We start from the raw sequence: 21399 nt of genomic DNA, 5'->3' as shown, positions 1-21399 counted from the left end.
GATGGTGCAAGATAAAAAATCTCTGCATGTCCTAGTTTTTCGCATTCCTCGAAAAGCATCACGGATTGTTTTCAATGGGACCTGAAAAACATGGTCTGGCCCTCGCATGCCGCGATGTGTACACGAGTGCGAATGTGATGTTTTCTTTGAAATCAATGGGAAACACTTGGGGTTTTCTATCACGCATGAGAATCAGAAGTTCATAGAAGCGATGAGATGCGTTTGTGCATGAAAAATGCCTTCATCTGCAGGTTTAACGCATGTTGACACCAAAAGCATGCTGGGAGCCCTTATAGAACCGGAGCTATGGCCATTTGAAGTAGAATGAGCTCAATTCATCCAAAATGGTAATGTCCTTTTCCAAGAGAGCTGGGGGGGATCTGCAGGGGGCTATAGGACCATATAATGTATTGGAAAACGTGTAACATTTCTAATTGGGGTGGTTTGCATCACTAGATGACTGTCTCTAATGAAGAGGCCATTTACTGTAGGTGATACATTCGGTCCAGCAACATTATCATGTTATATAAATGTGTGATTGCTTTACCTATTTTGACATCGGTCACATTACTGTGGTCACTTCGGCGGACAGAATAGGCACCTGTTCCATTTTGTTGGGTTACCTAGAAACCAAAAAAGTAATAGATTTTCTATGTGAAATTAGTTTTGAGTGTTTACAGATCATTAGCTACAATATAGTATATAAAATGTATATCTATAGGGTATTGAAATTCTTCAAAATTGTCTAATGATTGTCCTGGGAAGATAATGACTGGTTTGTAAACTATTAACCCCTTAAGGACCAAGCCCTTTTGTACCTTAAGGCCTCCTTCACACGGGCAACAAAGTCATGCGATTTTGTAGCTTTGCTATGATGCTACAAATCACATGTAAGAGAAGCCCATGGTTTTAGAGATGAGTGAACCTACTCGGCCACGCCCCTTTTTCACTCGAGCACCGCAATTTTCGAGTACTTCTCTACTCGGGTGAAAAGATTCGGGGGGCGCCGTGGGTGAGCGGGGGTTTGCAGAGGGGAGTGGGGGGGAGAGTTAGAGAGAGAGAGCTCCCCCTGTTCCCCACTGCTACCCCCCGCTCCACCACGCCATCCCCCGCTCCCGGGCGCCCCCGAATCTTTGCACCCGAGTAGCCAGGTACTCGAAAATAGCGATGCTCGATCGAGTAATTACTCGAAACGAGTAAGTTCGCTCATCTCTACATGGTTTTCTATGGGTTCCTTCACACATGAGATGTTTTGTAGAATGCTACAAAACGCCACACAAACCTCGCAGGTTCGGTGATCTCTCTCTCCCACCCACTATCCCCCACCTCCCACCGCTCGCCCCCCCACCCCCACCCCAGAGCACGCTTGAAGGAGGGCAGTTACTCGAATGAGCGAGGCTCGCTCGAGTAACTGACCTTACCGAGCGTGCTCGCTCATCTCAAGTTAAAATGATAAAAAAAATGTTTTTTTTAACACTTATAGTTTTTTTTTAAATTTTGTAAATTTATGCTAAAATAAAGTATGGGAATGGGTTCTTCTATTTTTTTCAGACGTTTTGCTATATAATATGTATGGTTTTGGTTTACAGGTCGCATACGGTTTTGGTTGGCGTCGGCTTTGTGTTTTTTCCTTTCTTATGTATATATTGTTTTATTTTAGAATTTTGTTTTCTTTGTGTATGTAATTGTGATTTTTACTATCTATGTCCCCCATGACATCATATAAGACCTCTGGGGGACATTCATTTTTTTTTTTTATTTGACACTTTCCCACTGTAGCTGGGGCATCCATAGGAGCCCCAGTTACAGGGAAAAGCAACCCCTGTAGTGACATTAGTCGATGGCAGAGCTGGCCAGGGTCTAGTATGACCCTCCAGCTCTGCTGTAGCAGGGAACCCCGGTGGTCACATGACCCCCTGGGCTACCGTAGTGAAAGTTACACCTCACTTTCACTTTCTAGTACACAGTGCCCCTTGAGCACTGTGTACTTGGGGAAGGAAAAAGCAGGAAGGGTTAAAAACGAGAGATGAGCTAGCATGCTCGGATAAAGCAGTTACTCGAGTGTGCAACTGCTTACTGATCCGAGCAGGCTCAGGGGGGGTGGCGGGGGTGATTGGGGGGTAGTGGGGGGGGGGGGGGAGATAGGACCAGGTACTGGTATATCAGACAGACAGCAGAGAAGAGCAATTACAGCTAAAGTACCCTCCCTCCACTCTGGTCCCAGGACAGAAATTTATCCTGAAACTGGAGGGTCGCTTTAAGCTATTATTACAGAGTCATTACAAATGATCTTCCCGATGTGATACCCTCATACCTCCTATTTAATTACAGATACAGAAGTTTGATATAATATGAAACAGAAACTCAAACATTTTTGTTGCACAACATCAAAAATGTTTTTCCCATCAGAGGTGTACAATGTGACCCTCTTTGTCACTGGACACACATTGAGCCTGTAGTCAAGTTCCTGTCGTACACGTTGTAGCGGATCATGACTGATGCAATGGATTCTGTGATGCATTCTCATAGATCATGGTGGGTGGTAAGGAGAGCATGTAGACTCTAATGCCAAGGAGTAAGGTCTAAGCTCAACTCCTCTGTTTTTATTAAGAATGCATCCAGCATACAATAGATACGTTTCGGGGCCGTTGCGCCCCTTCCTCAGTATTTTAGCTAGGGACACACAGCCAGCACTGGTCTGTTCTCTTTACAGAGGAGTAGAGCACTTTGTCCGTTCCCTCGGAACTCCTCAAATTGCATCGCCCATTGTTGTCAATGGGGCTGGCATAGCATCGCGCGGCGTGAGAGGGGCATGCGAGTGTGATGCGATGCGAAGTTTACCCATTAACAACAATGGAAAACACTCCGAGATCGCCACTTCCCTGAAGGGATGTGAGGCAGTTTTAACACAAAAACGTCTTGCATCCACAGGGACATCACATGTTGGCCAGCGTGATATCAGGCTGAGTTTCACAGCCCGATATCACACTCACCTGTGTGAAATTAGCTGTTAGACCATTATGGTAAATGAATATTTGCAAGTTTCTGTTTCCATTGATATCACATTTTTGCAAATGAGTCATAAAAAAATGAGGTTTGAGGGGTGTCACATTGTGAAGATCATTTGTTATAACCCCATACTATTTACTATAAAGGGCTGTTAATTCCGGGGTGCCGTACATATGAAAATGGAGGCTTACGTAAATTACATATGGGAAACAACACCAAAAATAAGCATGACGTAAATTAGTTACAGATTCAGAGGGAGAGAGGCTACTGCCCATTAGGCACACATGTCAAACACAAGGATCAGACCCTCAGTTTGCCTGCAGCAACCTAATAGGCATTCCACTCACCCAGCCTGCAGCTCCGATCCTGTGGCAGCAGTACATAGTCTGTGACTGCTGACCTCTCTTCCCTGATGTGTATGTGCGCCATCTTGAGCACAGAGGACAAGTCAATAGTCACGAACTCAGCAGCGGCCACAGTCGCTGGACCGTAGCTACAGGCTGTGTGAGTGGGATGCCTATAGGGATGCTGCTCAGCTAGACGCCGATAGGGGGCTGCTATCAATACTTGCGACAGCTATGGGGGTCACTTATTACTACTGGAACAAATATAGGGGATATTATTACTTATAGAGCCACTACGGGGGCATTATTACTACTGGGGCCAATACAGAGAAGACTATTACTACTAGAGCCACTATGGGGGGCATTATTATTACTGGAGCCACTACGGGGGCATTATTACTACTGTAGCCACCAATATAAGGGACATTTACTACTACATGACCACTACGGGGCAATAGATCTAGAAGCAGAAGCACAGTAATGTAGAAGGAGGAGGATAGTAATATAGAAGCAGGAGCACAGTAATATAGAAGGTGGAAGATTGGTCTCAAAGAAAGAGCACAGTAATATAAAAGGCAGAGGACAGATCTAGAAGGAAGAGCACAGTAGGAGTAATGTAGAAGGCAGAGGAGGACAGGTCTAGGAGGAGGAGCACTGTAATGCAAAAGGAAGAGGATAGATCTAACAGGAAGACCACAGATTAATCTAGGAGGAGAATAGGTCTAGAAGGAGGAGTACTGTAATGTAGAAGGTGGAGGATAGGTCTAGGAGGAGAAGAGTAATGAATAAGGCAGAGGACTGGTCTAGAAGGAAGAGTTTAAAATAATGTAAAACACAGGACAGGTCTAGAAGGAGGAGCACAGCAATGTAGAAGAAGGAGGATAGGTCTGGGAGGAAAAGTACAGTAATGTATAAAAAGGATAAGTCTAGGAAAAGGAGCATAGAAGGCGGAGGACACATCTAGAAGGAGGAGCATAGTAACTCAAAAGGAAGGCAACAGGTCTAGAAGCCGGAGCACAGAGTAATGATGAAGGCAAAGACAGGTCTAGAAGTAAGAATACAGTAATGTAGGGGGAGAAAGGGCCCAGAAGGAGGAGCACAGCAATATTAGAGGAAGAGGACAGGTCTAGAAGGAGGAGCACAGTAATATAAAAGGAAGAGGACAGGTCTAGAAGGAGGAGCACGGTAATGCAGAAGGTGGAGGACAGGTCTAAAAGGAGGAGCACCATTGTATAGAAGCAAGAGGACAGGTCTAGAAATAGAAACACAGTAATATAGAAGGAAAAGATCAGGTCTTGAAGGAGCAGCAAAATGATGGGTTAGTGGGATGGTTGCATGTTTAGACAAAGGGAACATGCCAGTGATAGGTTACAGAGATGAGTTAGGGCTTGGAGAATGACCCGCTGATACTTGGGGGACAGGATAATGACACACTGATACTTAGGGGACAGGACAATGACACACTGATATGTGGGAGACAAGATAATGACACACTGATACTTGGGGGATGTGATAATGACACGTTGATACTTGGGAGACAGGATAATGACACAATGGTACTTGGGGGACAAGACAATGACACGCCAATATTTGAGGGACAAGATAATGGCACGCTGACACTTGGCGACAAGATAATGACACTGATACTTGGGGAACAGATAATGACAGGCTGATACTTTGGGGACAGGATAATGACAGGCTGATACTTGTGGGGACAGGATAATGACATGCTGATACTTGGGGGACAGGATAATGACACACTGATACTTGGGGGACAGGATAATGACACACTGATACTTGGGGGACAGGATAATGACGCACTGATACTTGGGGGACAGGATAATGACATGCTGATACTTGGGGGACAGGATAATGACACACTGATACTTGAGGAACAGGATAATGATACGCTGACATTTGGGGGACAGGATAATGATACGCTGTTACTTGAGTTATAGGATAATAACACACTAATACTTGTGTTACAGGATAATGTATGGCGGAAGGACGCTTAGGTCCGTAAGCCTTGTGAAATATGAGTGAGACCTGGGTGTGTAAGGGTTAAGAGTGTCTGAGAAAAGGGAAGTGGGAGTGGGGGTTTAACACTATCTCTAGTTTTACAGGTACGGCAAGAGAAGAGATGCTGAAAATAGGCTGTATTTAAGAAGAAGGTGGTAGAGGAGTCTCTGATTAGTTGTTCTATGTTCTCCCACAGCAACAGGATGCTGATTGGCTCTCAAGGAATTGATTTAAGACATCGCTGACAGGATGGAATTCACATTCCTGTCAGCTACCTTGGATTGTCCGTCCGGCCCTCCCATCAGTTGACCTGTTTTCATGGACTTATCTTTGTCTCGGTCATGTTCTTTAAATGGGGTTGCCGCCCGCCTCCTGCAGTTGAGCATGGACTTGAGTTTTTGAATGTTTTATTAGTAGACTGAAGCTTTTAGTGCAACGTCTACGCAGTTGGTATATATATTTGATTATTTATTGAAAGTTTGGTTTAAACCGTTTAAAGAAATAAATGTCGCGGCCATTTTAATCCCAAAAAAAAGTGTAGGGTCATTATTTATATTTATAAAAGTGTTTTGAGCATAAGATCCAATGACACGATGATACTTAGGGTAAAGAAGAATGACACATGGGGTACAGGATGGAGACAGCATTCAGCATGTTGTATATGTGACGTACCTGGGGTAATGTGACTTCGCAGTACACGGTTTCCACTGTATTTGCTGCTGTCCCGACCATCTTCTTTTGAGAACTACCTGTTTTCTAATATAAAAGTAAAACAGTTCCTGATAAAGATATATATATACTGTATATTATAATAAAGTCCTCCAGGGGGTGGGGGCGGCAATGACACTCTGGACTAGAAAGTGCATAAAACTTACTTCAGTTTTATTCTTGAACAGCACACTCCAGGCAAAGCAACAAAAAGGCCATTCAACAAAACATAAGCAAAGGTGCACCATGCAGGGTGCTCAGAGGTTTCTCAGATCCATGCTGTCAGGTTGTACTCCCTCCTCAGCTTGACAGACACTGACTTTCCAGAGCTGCAGTCTTTTATGCCTCAGTAACGGGGTCAGTGCCTACAGCCGAGTTCTCTGAAGTCATGGACTGGATGGCCACGCTGTCCATACTAAGAGCCTGGGAGGGAGATATACTCCATCCACCACTTCACCCTTTAACTGCCTACATATCCCCCCCTCTTCTCCAGACCGGAGGGCTGGGCATTTTTGGTAACCAGACAATGCACCCTAGACAAGGCATCAGCATTACCCTGTGAGTTGCCTGGTCTATATTCGAGGGTGAACTTGGAGTTCTGAAGCGAAAAAAACCCACCTCGTCACCCTCGCGTTCTTTTCCTTATTTAACTTCATCCAGGTCAAGGGGGCATGGTCTGACACCAAATTGAACTCTCTCCCCAAAAGATGCCATAATGTTTCCAGTGCCCATTTTACTGCTAAACATTCACGTTCAACAATGGCGTAATTCTTCTCCGCCGGAGATAGTTTCCGGCTTAAATACAGTACTGCATGTTTTTTTCCCCATTTATGGACTGGGACAACACTGCACCCAACCCTACATTAGAAGCATCCGTCTGCACAATAAACTCTTTCGAGAAGTTGACCGTTATCAACACTGGCTGTTGGCACAGAGCAGACTTTAAATTTTGAAAGGCCTACTCGGCCTCAGCTGTCCATGCCACCATTACCGACTTGCCCCCTTTCATCAAGTCCATAAGCGGTGCTGCAATGGAGGCAAAGTTAGGCACAAACCTACGGTAGTACTTGGTCATTCCTAAAAAAGCTCTGACCTGTTTTTTTGTTAAAGGTCTAGGCTATGCCTGTATGGCCTCTATCTTGTTGACCTGGGGTTTAATGACACCATGACCAATAACATAGCCAAGGTACTTGGCTTCCTCCAGGGTCAGTGCACATTTTACAGGGTTTAAGGTTAAACCTGCCCCTTTTATGGCATCCATGACCGCCTGTACCTTCCCAAGGTAACTCTCGCAATCGGCACTATAGACTACGACATCGTCTAGGTACGCGGCAGAATAGTTATGGTGAGACCTCAAAATCCGATCCATTAATCTTTGAAAGGTAGCAGGCACGCCATGTAACCCAAACGGCATGTCTTTGTACCGAAAAAAGCCCTCTGGGGTTGAGAAGGCCCTTATATCTTTGGCCTTGTCAGTCAGAGGTATTTGCCAGTACCCTTTGTTAAGGTCAAGTGTGGTGATATATCTGGCATTACCCAGTCTTTCAATTAATTCATCAACCCTGGGCATGGGAAATGCATCAAATTTAGAGATTTCGTTTAACTTCCTGAAATCATTGCAAAACCTCCAAGTACCGTCTGGTTTGGGAACTAACACAATGGGGCTTGAGCACTTGCTTTTTGATTCCTCTATCACCCCTAATTTCAGCATACGCTTAACCTCGGCAGAAACTGCTTCCCTACGTGCTTCTGGAATCCTATACGGTTTTAAGTTTACCTTCTTTCCGGGTTCAGTTATGATATCATGTTTTATGACGTGTGTACGACCGGGCAGGTCAGAGAATTTGTCTCTGTTTCTTTGCAGGAACTCTTTTGCCTCCTGCCGTTGGCACACCAATAGGGCCTCACCTACTCTAACATCAGGCAGAGAGGGCTGCGACCCACCCCTCCTAATGCTTGAGGTAGCCAAAGCTTCTCTGTCCTTCCAGAATTTTATTAAATTAACATGGTACACCTGATACAGCATCCTATTTGCCGGCTGGTGCACTCTATAGTTTACATTGCCTACCTTCTCAACGATTTCGTAGGGACCCTGCCATCTAGCGAGGAATCGAATCTACTCTCTAAAGTAGGTACCAAGATGAGAACTCAGTCACCGGGACTAAAGGTTCTCACCCTGGCAGAACAATTGTACATTCTGCTTTGGGCCTCCTGTGCCCTCTGCAAGTGTTCCCTGACAATGGGCATTACAGTATTAATGCAGTCCTGCATCTGAGCCACGTGCTCTATGATGCTCCCATAGGGAGTAGACTCGGTTTCCCAGGTTTCTCTGGCTATATCCAACAACCCTCTGGGGTGCCAACCATACAGCAACTCAAATGGCGAGACGCCTGTGGAAGCCTGTGGTACATCTCGTATGGAGAACATGAGATAAGGTAACAGACGTTCCCAGTCCCAACCATCTTTCACTACTACACACTTTAGCATTTGCTTCAGGGTCTTATTGAACCTCTCCACCAACCCATCCGTCTGAGCGTGGTATACCGAGGTTCGTATGTGATCAGTTTTAAAGAGTTGGCACAATTCTTTCGTTACTTTGGACATTAACAGGGTCCCTTGGTCCATGAGGATTTCCTTGGGAAGACCTATTCTGGAAAACACAAGGGACAATTCTCGTGCAATGTTTTTGGCAGTAGGGCTTTTTGAAGGGATTGCGTCAGGGTATCGAGTGGCATAATCTAACACGACCAAAATGTATTGATGCCCTCTAGCCGACTTGACTATGGTACCCACTAAATCCATTCCAATTCTCTCAAAGGGAACCTCTATAATCGGGAAAGGCACTAGGGGGCTGCGGAAGTGCGACACAGGAGCGGTGATCTGACAGGTGGGGCACGACTCACAGTACTCCTTTATGTCCTTATATACCCCTGGCAGAAGAACCTTTGAAGAATTCTATCCTGCGTTTTATCAGTTCCTAAATGTCCTCCTAATACATGATTATGTGTTAAGTCTAGCACCTTGCGCCTGTACGGCTTCGGCACGACCAACTGTTCCACCACTTTCCCGCTTATTTTTGTTACTCTATACAACAAATTATTATTCATGGCAAAATGGGGAACCGTTGGTCAGAACTCGGTTCCTGTAACACACCATTTATCACTACATTTTCTTTGGCATTGATAAGAGTGGGGTCCCCTAACTAGGCTGTCCCAAATTCTCAGGCGCATCCTCCAGATCAGACACATTCTGAACCGAAGGGTAGGCTTCCTCTTCAGCATCGTCTGCAGCCAAGACCTGTAAAGGAAAAGTTACATTCTCTGTCTCAATGTCCACATTTACACGACTATCCTGCGGAAGTGTAAGGTCAGCTGGGTTTGCGTCAGTCTCTCTAGAAGGGATTATCATTTTTCCCCACAAGTCCCAGAATACAGGAAAATTGCGCCTTAATATCACGCTGTGAATTAACCCTTTGACAACACCTACATCATAGGTCACAGTTCCGACATGAGTTTCAAAGTTACACTGTGCCATAGGATACACCCTTGTATCACCGTGTACACATACCACACTTATGTGCTTACCCGGTATGAAGCTTTCTGCTATCAGGCTAGCATGCACTAAGGTGACCAGGCTACCCGAGTCCAGCAGAGCCTCCACAAAATCATGGTTTAAACTTATGCGACACAGATGTGGCTCAGTCTCTAGTCTCTGTGAGGCATTGCAGATGGGAATTGCGAATTGCCAAGCATCGTCACAATCCTTAGGCTCATTAGTAATAGGGCACTGAGCCAACACATGCCCGAGCCCCTAGCATCTCCAGCACCTCAAAGGCCCTAGTTTCCTTAGCTAAGAAGACTGGTTTGGGCTATCAGGGCCTTTTAACTCCCACAATGCCCCTTCCGGTGGCCCGACCTCCTTCCCGCCATGCCACTGCTTTCCTCCGGCATTTAGTAGTCTCTTACCCCGTGTAGGCCTGGAACTTGTAGCGGGGGTCTGGATGGAATGGACGTCCCAGAGGTAGTTCTCAGTCGCAGTGTAGCAGTCGACCAGATCTACTAGCTAGCTAGCATCCTTGGGTCCTCCATGGCCGACCCAGTGGTGCAGATCTACTGGCAGGGCACGGGTATAACGATCCACCACTACCTTATCGACAATCTGGGCGGGTGTGCAAACGTCCGGTTCCAGCCATTTTTTTACTAGATGGTACAAGCAAACATTTGCGACCTGGCTGATTGGTCAGACCTGTAGCTCCAATTATGTACTCTCAGAGCCCAGACCGCCCCGGTAACACCCAGATGAGCCAGGATCTCTGCTTTTAACCTGGTGTAGTTGGTTACCTCGTGACCACTGAGGTCATGGTATGCCTTCTGTGGTTCCGAAGTGAGGAACGCTGCTAGAACCTTGACCCACTCAGCCTTGGGGAGTAAGATAGGCCTCAATATCGTCGCCAGGAGTCATCTTTTGCAGAAATTTCTGTACAGCCTCTCTGGGACTAGCTGTGGTCGGAGCTCCTTCCTTCCTTAAGGCAGGATGTTTTAAGAGAACATCCGTCAACCGATCCATAGACGCCAACAGCTCCTCCATAGCTGGGGTTGGTGCTTGCATTGCACTCGCAGGCTTTACCCAAGACATTCACCAAGTGTCGTGCCGTTGCCCTTAGCAATCAGGATTGCTGCCCGCATCCAAACACCATATGCAACAAAGTCCTCCAGGGGGTGGGGGCGGCAATGACACTCTGGACTAGGAAATGCATATAACTTACTTCGGTTTTATTCTGGAAAGCACACTCCAGGCAAAGAAACAAAACGTCCATTCAACATAACATAAGCAAAGGTGCACCACGCAGAGTACTCACAAGTTTCCTAAGGTCCACGCTGTAAGGTTGTACTCCCTCCTCAGCTTGACAAACACTGACTCCCCAGAGCTGCAGTCTTTTATGCTTCAGTAAAGGGGTCAGTGCCTACAGCTGAGCCTGGGAGGGAGATACATCTATCACTTCAAAATTTAACTGCCTACTATATATATATATATATATATATATATGAGATAGATAGATATCTGGTAGACAACTTACAACTCATCCGGCTTACAACCTCATCAGGTACAGCAGCTTATCTCTAGTCTACCTCTAAAAAATATATTCACCATATAATAGTCAGTTATCAACTCTACACAGTGATAGTGATTACAGTGCAGTGTAATGACAGTGTACTTACCTCCAGTGATCACAGACAATGTGGTCTTAAAATGTAGTTGCCCCCTCTCCATTTTTTTAACTTATGGCCCAGACCACCAGCAAGATTTCTTGCAGTCACAATTTTTTCCTGCAAACTTGCCCCATCTTGCCGCTATCACCAATGCCCCTCTCAGCATCCCTACACAGTAAGTCCCCCTTAGGGATCACCAAAAAATAATGCCTTCTTTGTGACCTGACACAGTAATAGTATCTCCTTATGTCCTCACATAATAATAATTGTACTTTTTGTCCCTCCAGATGTAATAAAACTGACTATCTGCCCCCACAAATTAATAGTGTCCTGACAAAGCAACTCAGGATAATGACACACTGATACTTGGGGTACAGGATAATGACATGCTGATACTTGGAGGACAGGATAATGACACACTGATACTTGGGGTACAGGATAATGGCACACTGATACTTGGGGGACAGGATAATGACACACTGATACTTGGGGGACAGGATAATGACACGCTGATACTTGGGGACAGGATAATGACACACTGATACTTGGGGTACAGGCTAATGACATGCTGATACTTGGGGTACAGGATAATGACACGCTGATACTTGGGGACAGGATAATGACACGCTGATACTTGGGGACAGGATAATGACACGCTGATACTTGTGGGACAGGATAATGACACGCTGATACTTGGGGACAGGATAATGACACACTGATACTTGGGGGACAGGATAATGACACACTGATACTTGGGGGACAGGATAATGACACGCTGATACTTGGGGACAGGATAATGACACGCTGATACTTGGGGGACAGGATAATGACATGCTGATACTTGGGGGACGGGATAATGACATGCTGATACTTGGGGGACAGGATAATGACATGCTGAAACTTCTGGGACAGGATAATGACACGCTGATACTTGGGGGGCAGGATAATGACACACTGATACTGGGGGGACAGGATAATGACATGCTGATACTTGGGGGACCGGATAATGACACACTGATACTTGGGGGACAGGATAATGACATGCTGACACTTGGGGGACAGGATAAGGACATGCTGATACTTGGGGGACAGGATAATGACATGCTGATACTTGGAGGACAGGATAATGACACACTGATACTTGGGGGACAGGATAATGACACACTGATACTTGGGGGACAGGATAATGACACACTGATACTTGGGGGACAGGATAATGACATGCTGATACTTGGGGGACAGGATAATGACATGCTGATACTTGGGGGACAGGATAATGACACACTGATACTTGGGGGACAGGATAATGACATGCTGATACTTGGGGGACAGTATAATGACACGCTGATACTTGGGGGACAGGATAATGACATGCTGATACTTGGGGACAGGATAATGACATGCTGATACTTGGGGGACAGGATAATGACACACTGATACTTGGGGGACAGGATAATGACATGCTGATACTTGGGGGACAGGATAAGGACATGCTGATACTTGGGGGACAGGATAATGACACGCTGATACTTGGAGGACAGGATAATGACACACTGATACTTGGGGGACAGGATAATGACACACTGATACTGGGAGGACAGGATAATGACATGCTGACACTTGGGGGACAGGATAAGGACATGCTGATACTTGGGGGACAGGATAATGACATGCTGATACTTGGAGGACAGGATAATGACACACTGATACTTGGGGGACAGGATAATGACACACTGATACTTGGGGGACAGGATAACGACACACTGACACTTGGGGGACAGGATAATGACACACTGATACTTGGGGGACAGGATAATGACACACTGATACTTGGGGGACAGGATAATGACATGCTGATACTTGGGGGACAGTATAATGACACGCTGATACTTAGGGGACAGGATAATGACATGCTGATAATTGGGAGACAGGATAAGGACATGCTGATACTTGGGGGACAGGATAATGACACGCTGATACTTGGAGGACAGGATAATGACACACTGATACTTGGGGGACAGGATAATGACACACTGATACTGGGGGAAAGGATAATGACATGCTGACACTTGGGGGACAGGATAAGGACATGCTGATACTTGGGGGACAGGATAATGACATGCTGATACTTGGAGGACAGGATAATAACACACTGATACTTGGGGGACAGGATAATGACACACTGATACTTGGGGGACAGGATAACGACACACTGACACTTGGGGGACAGGATAATGACACACTGATACTTGGGGGACAGGATAATGACACACTGATACTTGGGGGACAGGATAATGACATGCTGATACTAGGGGGAAAGTATAATGACACGCTGATACTTAGGGGACAGGATAATGACATGCTGATACTTGGGGGACAGGATAATGACACACTGATACTTGGGGGACGGGATAATGACACACTGATACTTGGAGGACAGGATAATGACACGCTGATACTTGGGGGACAGGATAATGACACACTGATACTTGGGGGACAGGATAATGACACACTGATACTTGGGGGACGGGATAATGACACACTGATACTTGGAGGACAGAATAATGACACGCTGATACTTGGGGGGCAGGATAATGACACGCTGATAATTGGAGGACAGGATAATGACACGCTGATACTTGGGGGACAGGATAATGACACACTGATACTTGGAGGACAGGATAATGACACGCTGATACTTGGGGGACAGGATAATGACACACTGATACTTGGGGGATAGGATAGTGACACGCTAATACTTGGGGGACAGGATAATGACACACTGATACTTGGGGGACAGGATAATGACACACTGATACTTGGGGGACAGGATAATGACATGCTGATACTTGGGGACAGGATAATGACACGCTGATAATTGGGGGGCAGGATAATCACACGCTGACACTTGGGAGACAGGATAAGGACACGCTGATATTTGGGGTACAGGATAATCACACGCTGATACTTGGGGGACAGGATTATCACACGCTAATACTAGGGGGACAAGATAATAACACGCTGATACTTGGGGGGCAGGATAATGTCACACTGACACTTGGGGTACAGGATGAAGATACACAGCATTTAGCATGTTGTATATGTGACGTACCTTGGGTAATGTGACTTCGCTGTACACGGTTTCTTTTGTATTTTCCGCTGTCCTGTCCATCTTCTTTTGAGAATTTCCTGTTTTCTAATATAAAAGTAAGACAGGTCCTAATAAAGCAATATATATAAGACAGATATGAATGGTTTCACGTCGACTGGGGTTGGACTGCGCAATTTAAGCAGTTCCCAACCACATGTGGTGAATCATGCTATTGAGACGTATTCGAATTTGGTGAGGCGTGATATAACATCTTTGAGGTCTCAGGAGTTTAGGGTCAAATGTAAAAATAATTTGAGCGAAAATGACTGGAAGTTGTTACATGATCTCGGTGCGGGCGACAATATTACTATACACCTAGCTGACAAGGGTGGGGCCATAGTAGTCCTTGATTCAACATACTACCATCAGGAGATCATGTCTCAATTTTCCAAGACAGCAGTTTATGAACTCCTAACAATCCAACTACCATGTTTAAAAATGAACTGCAATCATTGTTGGATGAGGCGTTATTAGGGGGTTTAATTGATAGACAGCTGTATGAGTTTTTACTACTGGCTCTTCCTTTGGTACCCTATCTTTACATGCTCTCAAAGATACATAAGGACCTTTAGAAACCACCTTGTTGCCTCATAATTTCGGGGAGGGGATTGCTATACAATAACACTTCCCTGTTTTTAGACAGAATTCTACAACCATTTGCGAGTCAGCATCTTCGTACAAAAAAGACACCACCGATTTTTTGGGTTAGGTTACAAAGCCTTACAGTAAGTGAGGGGGCCATATTGGGCTCCTTTGATGTTACGTCCCTCTTTACCATCATACAACATGATGTAGGCCTGATGGCAACCAGACACTACCTCCAACAATTGGACCTCTCCGATGGCTGTATGGAGGTTGTAATGGCCTTACGGTCCTTGGTTTTGAATAACATTTTTTTTTGTTTAACAACAGGTTCTACTGCCAACGTGGAGGGACCGCTATGGGGTCCAATATGCCCCCCCCCCCCATATGCCAACCTCTTTATGCTGTATGTAGAGGACATGTCTCTGCGTGCCTCCCCATCCTGGACCTGGTCCAGGTGTGGTGGAGGTACATAGATGATGTGTTCTTCATTTGGAATGGAATGGAGGCCCAATCGAATATATTCCATCAGGAGCTGAATAACATCCGCCCCGAGTAAAAATTTACTATGGTGGCTTCAAGAGATTCATTGCAATTTTTGGACGTGTCCGTAATTAAACAGGGGACGTCCCTCTATACGGACCTACACACAAAAGCAACAGATCACAATAATCTGTTGCATTACTGGAGTAATCATCCTCTGGCATTAATAAAAAGCCCTGCCCTGGAGTCAGTTATTCCGAGTCAGGCTCATTACGAGCAATTAATATCTTGACAAAGGCCTTACTGCAATGTGTGACAAATTTCTAGAAAGAGGTTATCCTAGACAACAACTGGATGAACAGATGAGCAGGGTTGAGGCGCTGTGGATCTTCCAGTTGGACACCTTACAACCCAGAGGGTTGAATATTGATTATAACCCCTTGACGTACGCCATATAAATAAGATAGGGTCATTGCTATGACTAGAACTCTTAGTGTGATTCTGTTGGTTGTTCTCTTAATTAAGCTTTTAATTATTTCTGGTTTCCGTAGATCCCCAGTGGCAGGGTGCTGCATGTGGTATGGTCGCAACCAGATGACGGATCCCGATTATTGGGGGCGATGAATGGACCTTGCCATACAGTGGAATAGTTATAGTGGGGGTATTATATTGCCTGAGTACTAGATGTGGGCTGTCTATTTGCACTTTATGTACCTTGAGACCAAAATTAAACTTTTGGAGCAAGTTATGAGAGCACTTTTTCATTTACACCTCTGTATAAGGTTGATTGGTAATAGTGTGGTGTGACACAACACCTCAGCAATTTAGAACAAACGTAAAAATATGTGTAACTTGTACTAGTAGTAACCCGCTGCTGCTGCTGCCTTATACACCTTGATGGCATCAGTACCATTCTATAAGAACTCCCATGGTGACAGCATATCATAGTGAGGAGGAGATTACATACATTAGTCCATTACTTTTCTATAGCTTTGCCCAACATGTACTGATCACATGACGATGACATCACCACATGTCCTTCAGTAACCACTTCTTTTGCCCCCTGCTCATCACATGACGATGACATCATCACAAATCTCTCAATTGTTGCAGTGTAGCAGGTCTTGGTCCCTGCTATTGACTCTGTTATCTGCCAGAGGTGATGTATATACTCATATACAACACCAAGGTGATCCTGCACGGCATTGAGCGCTGAAGCGATCAATGACCTGGGACGGCCCCGTATGATGTCTTACGCACCTGCAACTGGGTTCTATTGGTTGTTGTGAGGTAACACCTGCTGACTATCGTGTTTTTTAAATGTTGTGTTTCTATTGGCTAAGATTTTACTTGTGATGTATGTATGTCTCTGTGTATCTGGGCTTTGGTGACTTGGCAAAGGCTGCAGCGACAGCCGGAATATTGGCATCAAGTCCGTGTGGCTTAACTAAAGATAGAATTCCTTTAACTCCATGCATTAATGTATTTGGGTACCCTATATGAGATAGATAGATAGATAGATAGATAGATAGATAGATAGATAGATAGATAGATAGATAGATAGATGACAACTTACAACTCATCCAGCTTAGATACAGCAGCTTAATAATAGTGAGTTATCAATTCTACACAGTGATAGTGATTACAGTGCAGTTACCTCCCCTGATATTGATGACAGTAAGTACACCTCCAGTGATCACAGACAATGTGGTCTTAAATCGTAGTTGCCCCTCTTCATTTTTTTAGCTTATCATGGCCCAGACCACCATCAAGATTTCTTGCAGTCACACTTTTTTCCTGCACACTTGCCCCATCACGCCGCTATCGTCAATGCCCCTCTTAACATCCCTACACAGTAATTCCCCCTTAGTGATCACTAAGAAATAATGCCTTCTTTGTGCCCTGACACAGTAATAGTACCTCCTTATGTCCTCACATAGTAATAATTGTACTTTTTGTCCCTCCAGATGTAATAAAACTGAATATCTGCCCCCACAAATTATTAGTGTCCCGACAAAGCAACTGCGCACCCTCTGTGGCCTCCAGGAAGTAATTGTGCATCCACTCTTCCGCCATCACAAAGTAACTGTGACGCCTTTTGTGGCCCCCAAAACCCTCTCCAGCACAATACAACACCCATTTAATAGTGCTGACACTCACAGCATGGCTGACCTTGGCCCGTCTTGTCTTCGGCCCGATGCTCCCTACACTCAGTGTCACTGTAAGTGCCTAGAAGTGCCGGACCAGAGACAGGAGGATGAGGTTAGGTCTGCCATGCTGGGAGTGTTAGCACTACTGATGGGATGTTTTATATTGAATGGTGGAGCGAATTGAGCGTATTGCGCAGTCTTTGGAGGACTGGCAAAGGGCAATTGCCCACTGTCCCCCCCAGTACCTCCTTGACATTGAGTAACAGAATGTTATACCAGCAATTAGTACATTGTAAATATGACGTATGTGGGGTAATGTGGCTTTTCTAATGCATTGCCCTCCTTCCTGACCAACTTCTTTTGAGTACTTCCGGTATTCTGATATAAAAATATGAAATTTCTCTTAATGTAGTGATCTGATGCTGCGCGTTATCAATTGTATCTTGTAATGATAATATACATGATAGGGCATATTACCAGCAACATCCTGCTTCGTTTGGCAGCCCCGGTCGAACGATTCCATCTCATGATGAAACCGAATGGTACTGAACGGACACCCACTGACTATAATGGAATCTGTTTAATTTCCATCCGGCAATTCGACATTTTGACAGAATTTACAGAATGAAATAGCGCTGCTTTCAGGAGAAGCCCTACTATCATTAGGGGGATAACAAACCTTTTCGTGCTGGACTTCACTATATACAGTCATGCAGGATTGTTCTTCTTGTGTCTGATAGGCATTCTCCGGCTGTCTTGGAATATCTCCCACCTGTAGAATTAACACTTATGTTTTAGTAATAAATGGGGAACTGCTCACTTTTCTGTAGTCAGTCATCCGGTTGACTGTCCACGTAACCGTGTCCTAACGGTAAAGCATGGACGGCCAGGTAACCCGTATAGGAACCAATACTGAGCAGATCTACATTGAAATACTTCAATGCTTGTTACCTCCAATGTAGAGTTCACAGCAGAAGAAATCTAACAATGGTCTCTGCACAGATTGCTATTGTACCAGCTTCATACAATACAAGGGGCATATAAGACATCATACAGTAATAGCATCCAGGGCATAAAGACATCTACTAGTCACATCTACCAACTTTAAGAGATTCTGAGTGTTTTGCATTGCTGAAAAAATAAAGATTTATAACCTGATCGTACGGGGCGGAATTCGGTTTCCTTTGACTTCTTTCTAAAACAAAATTTAAAAAAAGTACACTAAATTGGGATACAGGATATAGACACACTGATACCTGTGGAGACAGGATAATGACAGGCTGATACTTGGGGGACAGGATAATGACAGGCTGATACTTGGGGGACAGGATAATGACACACTGATACTTGGGGACAGGATAATGACAAACTGATACTTGGGGACAGGATAATGACACACTGATACTTGGGGGACAGGATAATGACACACTGATACTTGGGGGACAGGATAATGACACACTGATACTTGGGGACAGGATAATGACACACTGATACTTGGGGGACAGGATAATGACACACTGATACTTGGGGGACAGGGAAAATAATACGCTGATCATTGGGGGACAGGATAATAATATACTGAAGCTTGGGGGACAGGATAATGACAGGCTGATACTTGGGGGACGGGATAATGACATGCTGACACTTGGGGGACAGGATAATTACACGCTGATACTTGGGGGACAGGATAATGACACACTGATACTTGGGGGACAGGATAATGACACACTGATACTTGGGGGACAGGATAATGACACACTGACACTTGGGGGACAGGATAATGACACACTGATACTTGGGGGACAGGATAATGACACGCTGATACTTGGGGGACAGGATAATGACACACTGATACTTGGGGGACAGGATAATGACACACTGATACTTGGGGGACAGGATAATGACACGCTGATACTTGGGGGACAGGATAATGACACGCTGACACTTGGGGGACAGGATAATGACACGCTGATACTTGGGGGACAGGATAATGTCACACTGATACTTGGGGGACAGGATAATGTCACACTGATACTTGGGGGACAGGATAATGACACACTGATACTTGGGGGACAGGATAATGACACGCTGATACTTGGGGGACAGGATAATGACACGCTGATACTTGGGGGACAGGATAATGACACGCTGACACTTGGGGGACGGGATAATGACACGATGATACTTGGGGGACAGGAAAATGACACACTGATACTTGGGGGACAGGATAATGACAGGCTGATACTTGAGGACAAGATAATGACACACTGATACTTGGGGGACAGGATAATGACACGCTGATACTTGGGGAAAAGGATAATGACACACTGATATTTGGGGGACAGGATAATGACACGCTGATTAGAGATGAGCGAACACCAAAATGTTCGGGTGTTCGTTATTCGTAACGAACTTCCCGTGATGCTCGAGGGTTCGTTTCGAACAACGAACCCCATTGAAGTCAATGGGCGACCAGAACATTTTTGTATTTCGCCGATGCTCGCTAAGGTTTTCATGTGTGAAAATCTGGGCAATTCAGGAAAGTGATGGGAATGACACAGTGACGGATAGGGCAGGCGAGGGGCTACATGTTGGGCTGCATCTCAAGTTCACAGGTCCCACTATTAAGCCACAATAGCGGCAAGAGTGGGCCCCCCCCCCCCCCAACAACTTTTACTTCTGAAAAGCCCTCATTAGCATGGCATACCTTTGCTAAGCACCACACTAGCTACAACAAAGCACAATCACTGCCTGCATGACACTCCGCTGACACTTCTCATGGGTTACATGCTACCCAACCGCCCCCCCTCCCCCCCACAGCGCACACCAAACTGTCCCTGCGCAGCCTTCAGCTGCCCTCATGCCACACCACCCTCATGTCTATTTAGAAGTGCGTCTGCCACGACGAGGGACCGCAGGCACACACTGCACAGGGTTGGCACGGCTAGGTAGCGACCCTCTTTAATAGGGGCGGGGCGATGGCCCACAATGCTGTACAGAAGCAATGAGAAATAGAATCCTGTGCCACCGCCATCAGGAGCTGCACACGTGGGCATAGCAATGGGGAACCTATGTGCCACACACTATTCATTCTGTCAAGGTGTCTGCATGCCCCAGTCAGACCGGGCTTTTTAATTCATAGACACAGGCAGGTACAACTCCCTATTGTGAAGTCCCTGTCGACCCACAGCATGGGTGGCTCCCTGGAACCCACCGGTGGTACACAGAAATATCCCATTGCATTGCCCAACACAGCTGAGGTAGTAATGTCGTGCTTAATGCAGGTGGGCTTCGGCCCACACTGCATGCCCCAGTCTGACTGGGGTTCTTTATAAGTGTACAGATGTAGTAAAAACTCCGTGTGCACCTACAGCATGGGTGGGTGCCAGGAAGCCACCGGCGGTACATAGAAATATCCCATTGCATTGCCCAACACAGCTGAGGTAGTAATGTTGTGCTTAACCCTTTCCAATCCAATTTGTATATGGTTTTCCTAGGGGGCTTACTCTTTTTCTGCCGTTATACAACGGCGCTATATGCTGGCTAAAGCCAGTACTGCATGAGCTGACACGTAGGATAGGCTCCGACAGCAGAGAGGCTGGCAATATACAGTAAGAGAACCCCGACGGACGTCTACCAACAACGGAGCTGTACAGCCTTAAACCCTAATGTCTTCACAGGTCACACAGTGGACTGGAAAGGGTTAATGCAGGTGGGTTTCGGCCCACACTGCATGCCCCAGT

The 21399-nt window shown here is 45.6% G+C and overlaps 1 protein-coding gene across 1 annotated transcript in view; it reads right to left on the bottom strand.

Annotated features, from left to right (window-relative positions):
- LOC136571856 (SLAM family member 5-like) overlaps window positions 1-21399 on the bottom strand; it is a 58400-nt gene that overhangs the window by 8328 nt on the left and 28673 nt on the right. Inside the window, exons 5-9 of the mRNA XM_066572476.1 lie at window positions 18760-18851; window positions 18336-18428; window positions 14403-14486; window positions 6045-6128; window positions 548-623 (exon numbers count right to left, since the gene is read on the bottom strand). Of these exons, the coding sequence (XP_066428573.1) occupies window positions 548-623; window positions 6045-6128; window positions 14403-14486; window positions 18336-18428; window positions 18760-18851 (429 nt within the window). The remainder of the gene's footprint in view (window positions 1-547; window positions 624-6044; window positions 6129-14402; window positions 14487-18335; window positions 18429-18759; window positions 18852-21399) is intronic.

Source organism: Eleutherodactylus coqui, chromosome 6 (assembly GCF_035609145.1).
Source record: "Eleutherodactylus coqui strain aEleCoq1 chromosome 6, aEleCoq1.hap1, whole genome shotgun sequence".
Taxonomy (NCBI): domain Eukaryota; kingdom Metazoa; phylum Chordata; class Amphibia; order Anura; family Eleutherodactylidae; genus Eleutherodactylus; species Eleutherodactylus coqui.
The sequence above is the reverse complement of the archived record's forward strand: the minus strand, read 5'-3'. Positions and strand labels throughout refer to the sequence as shown.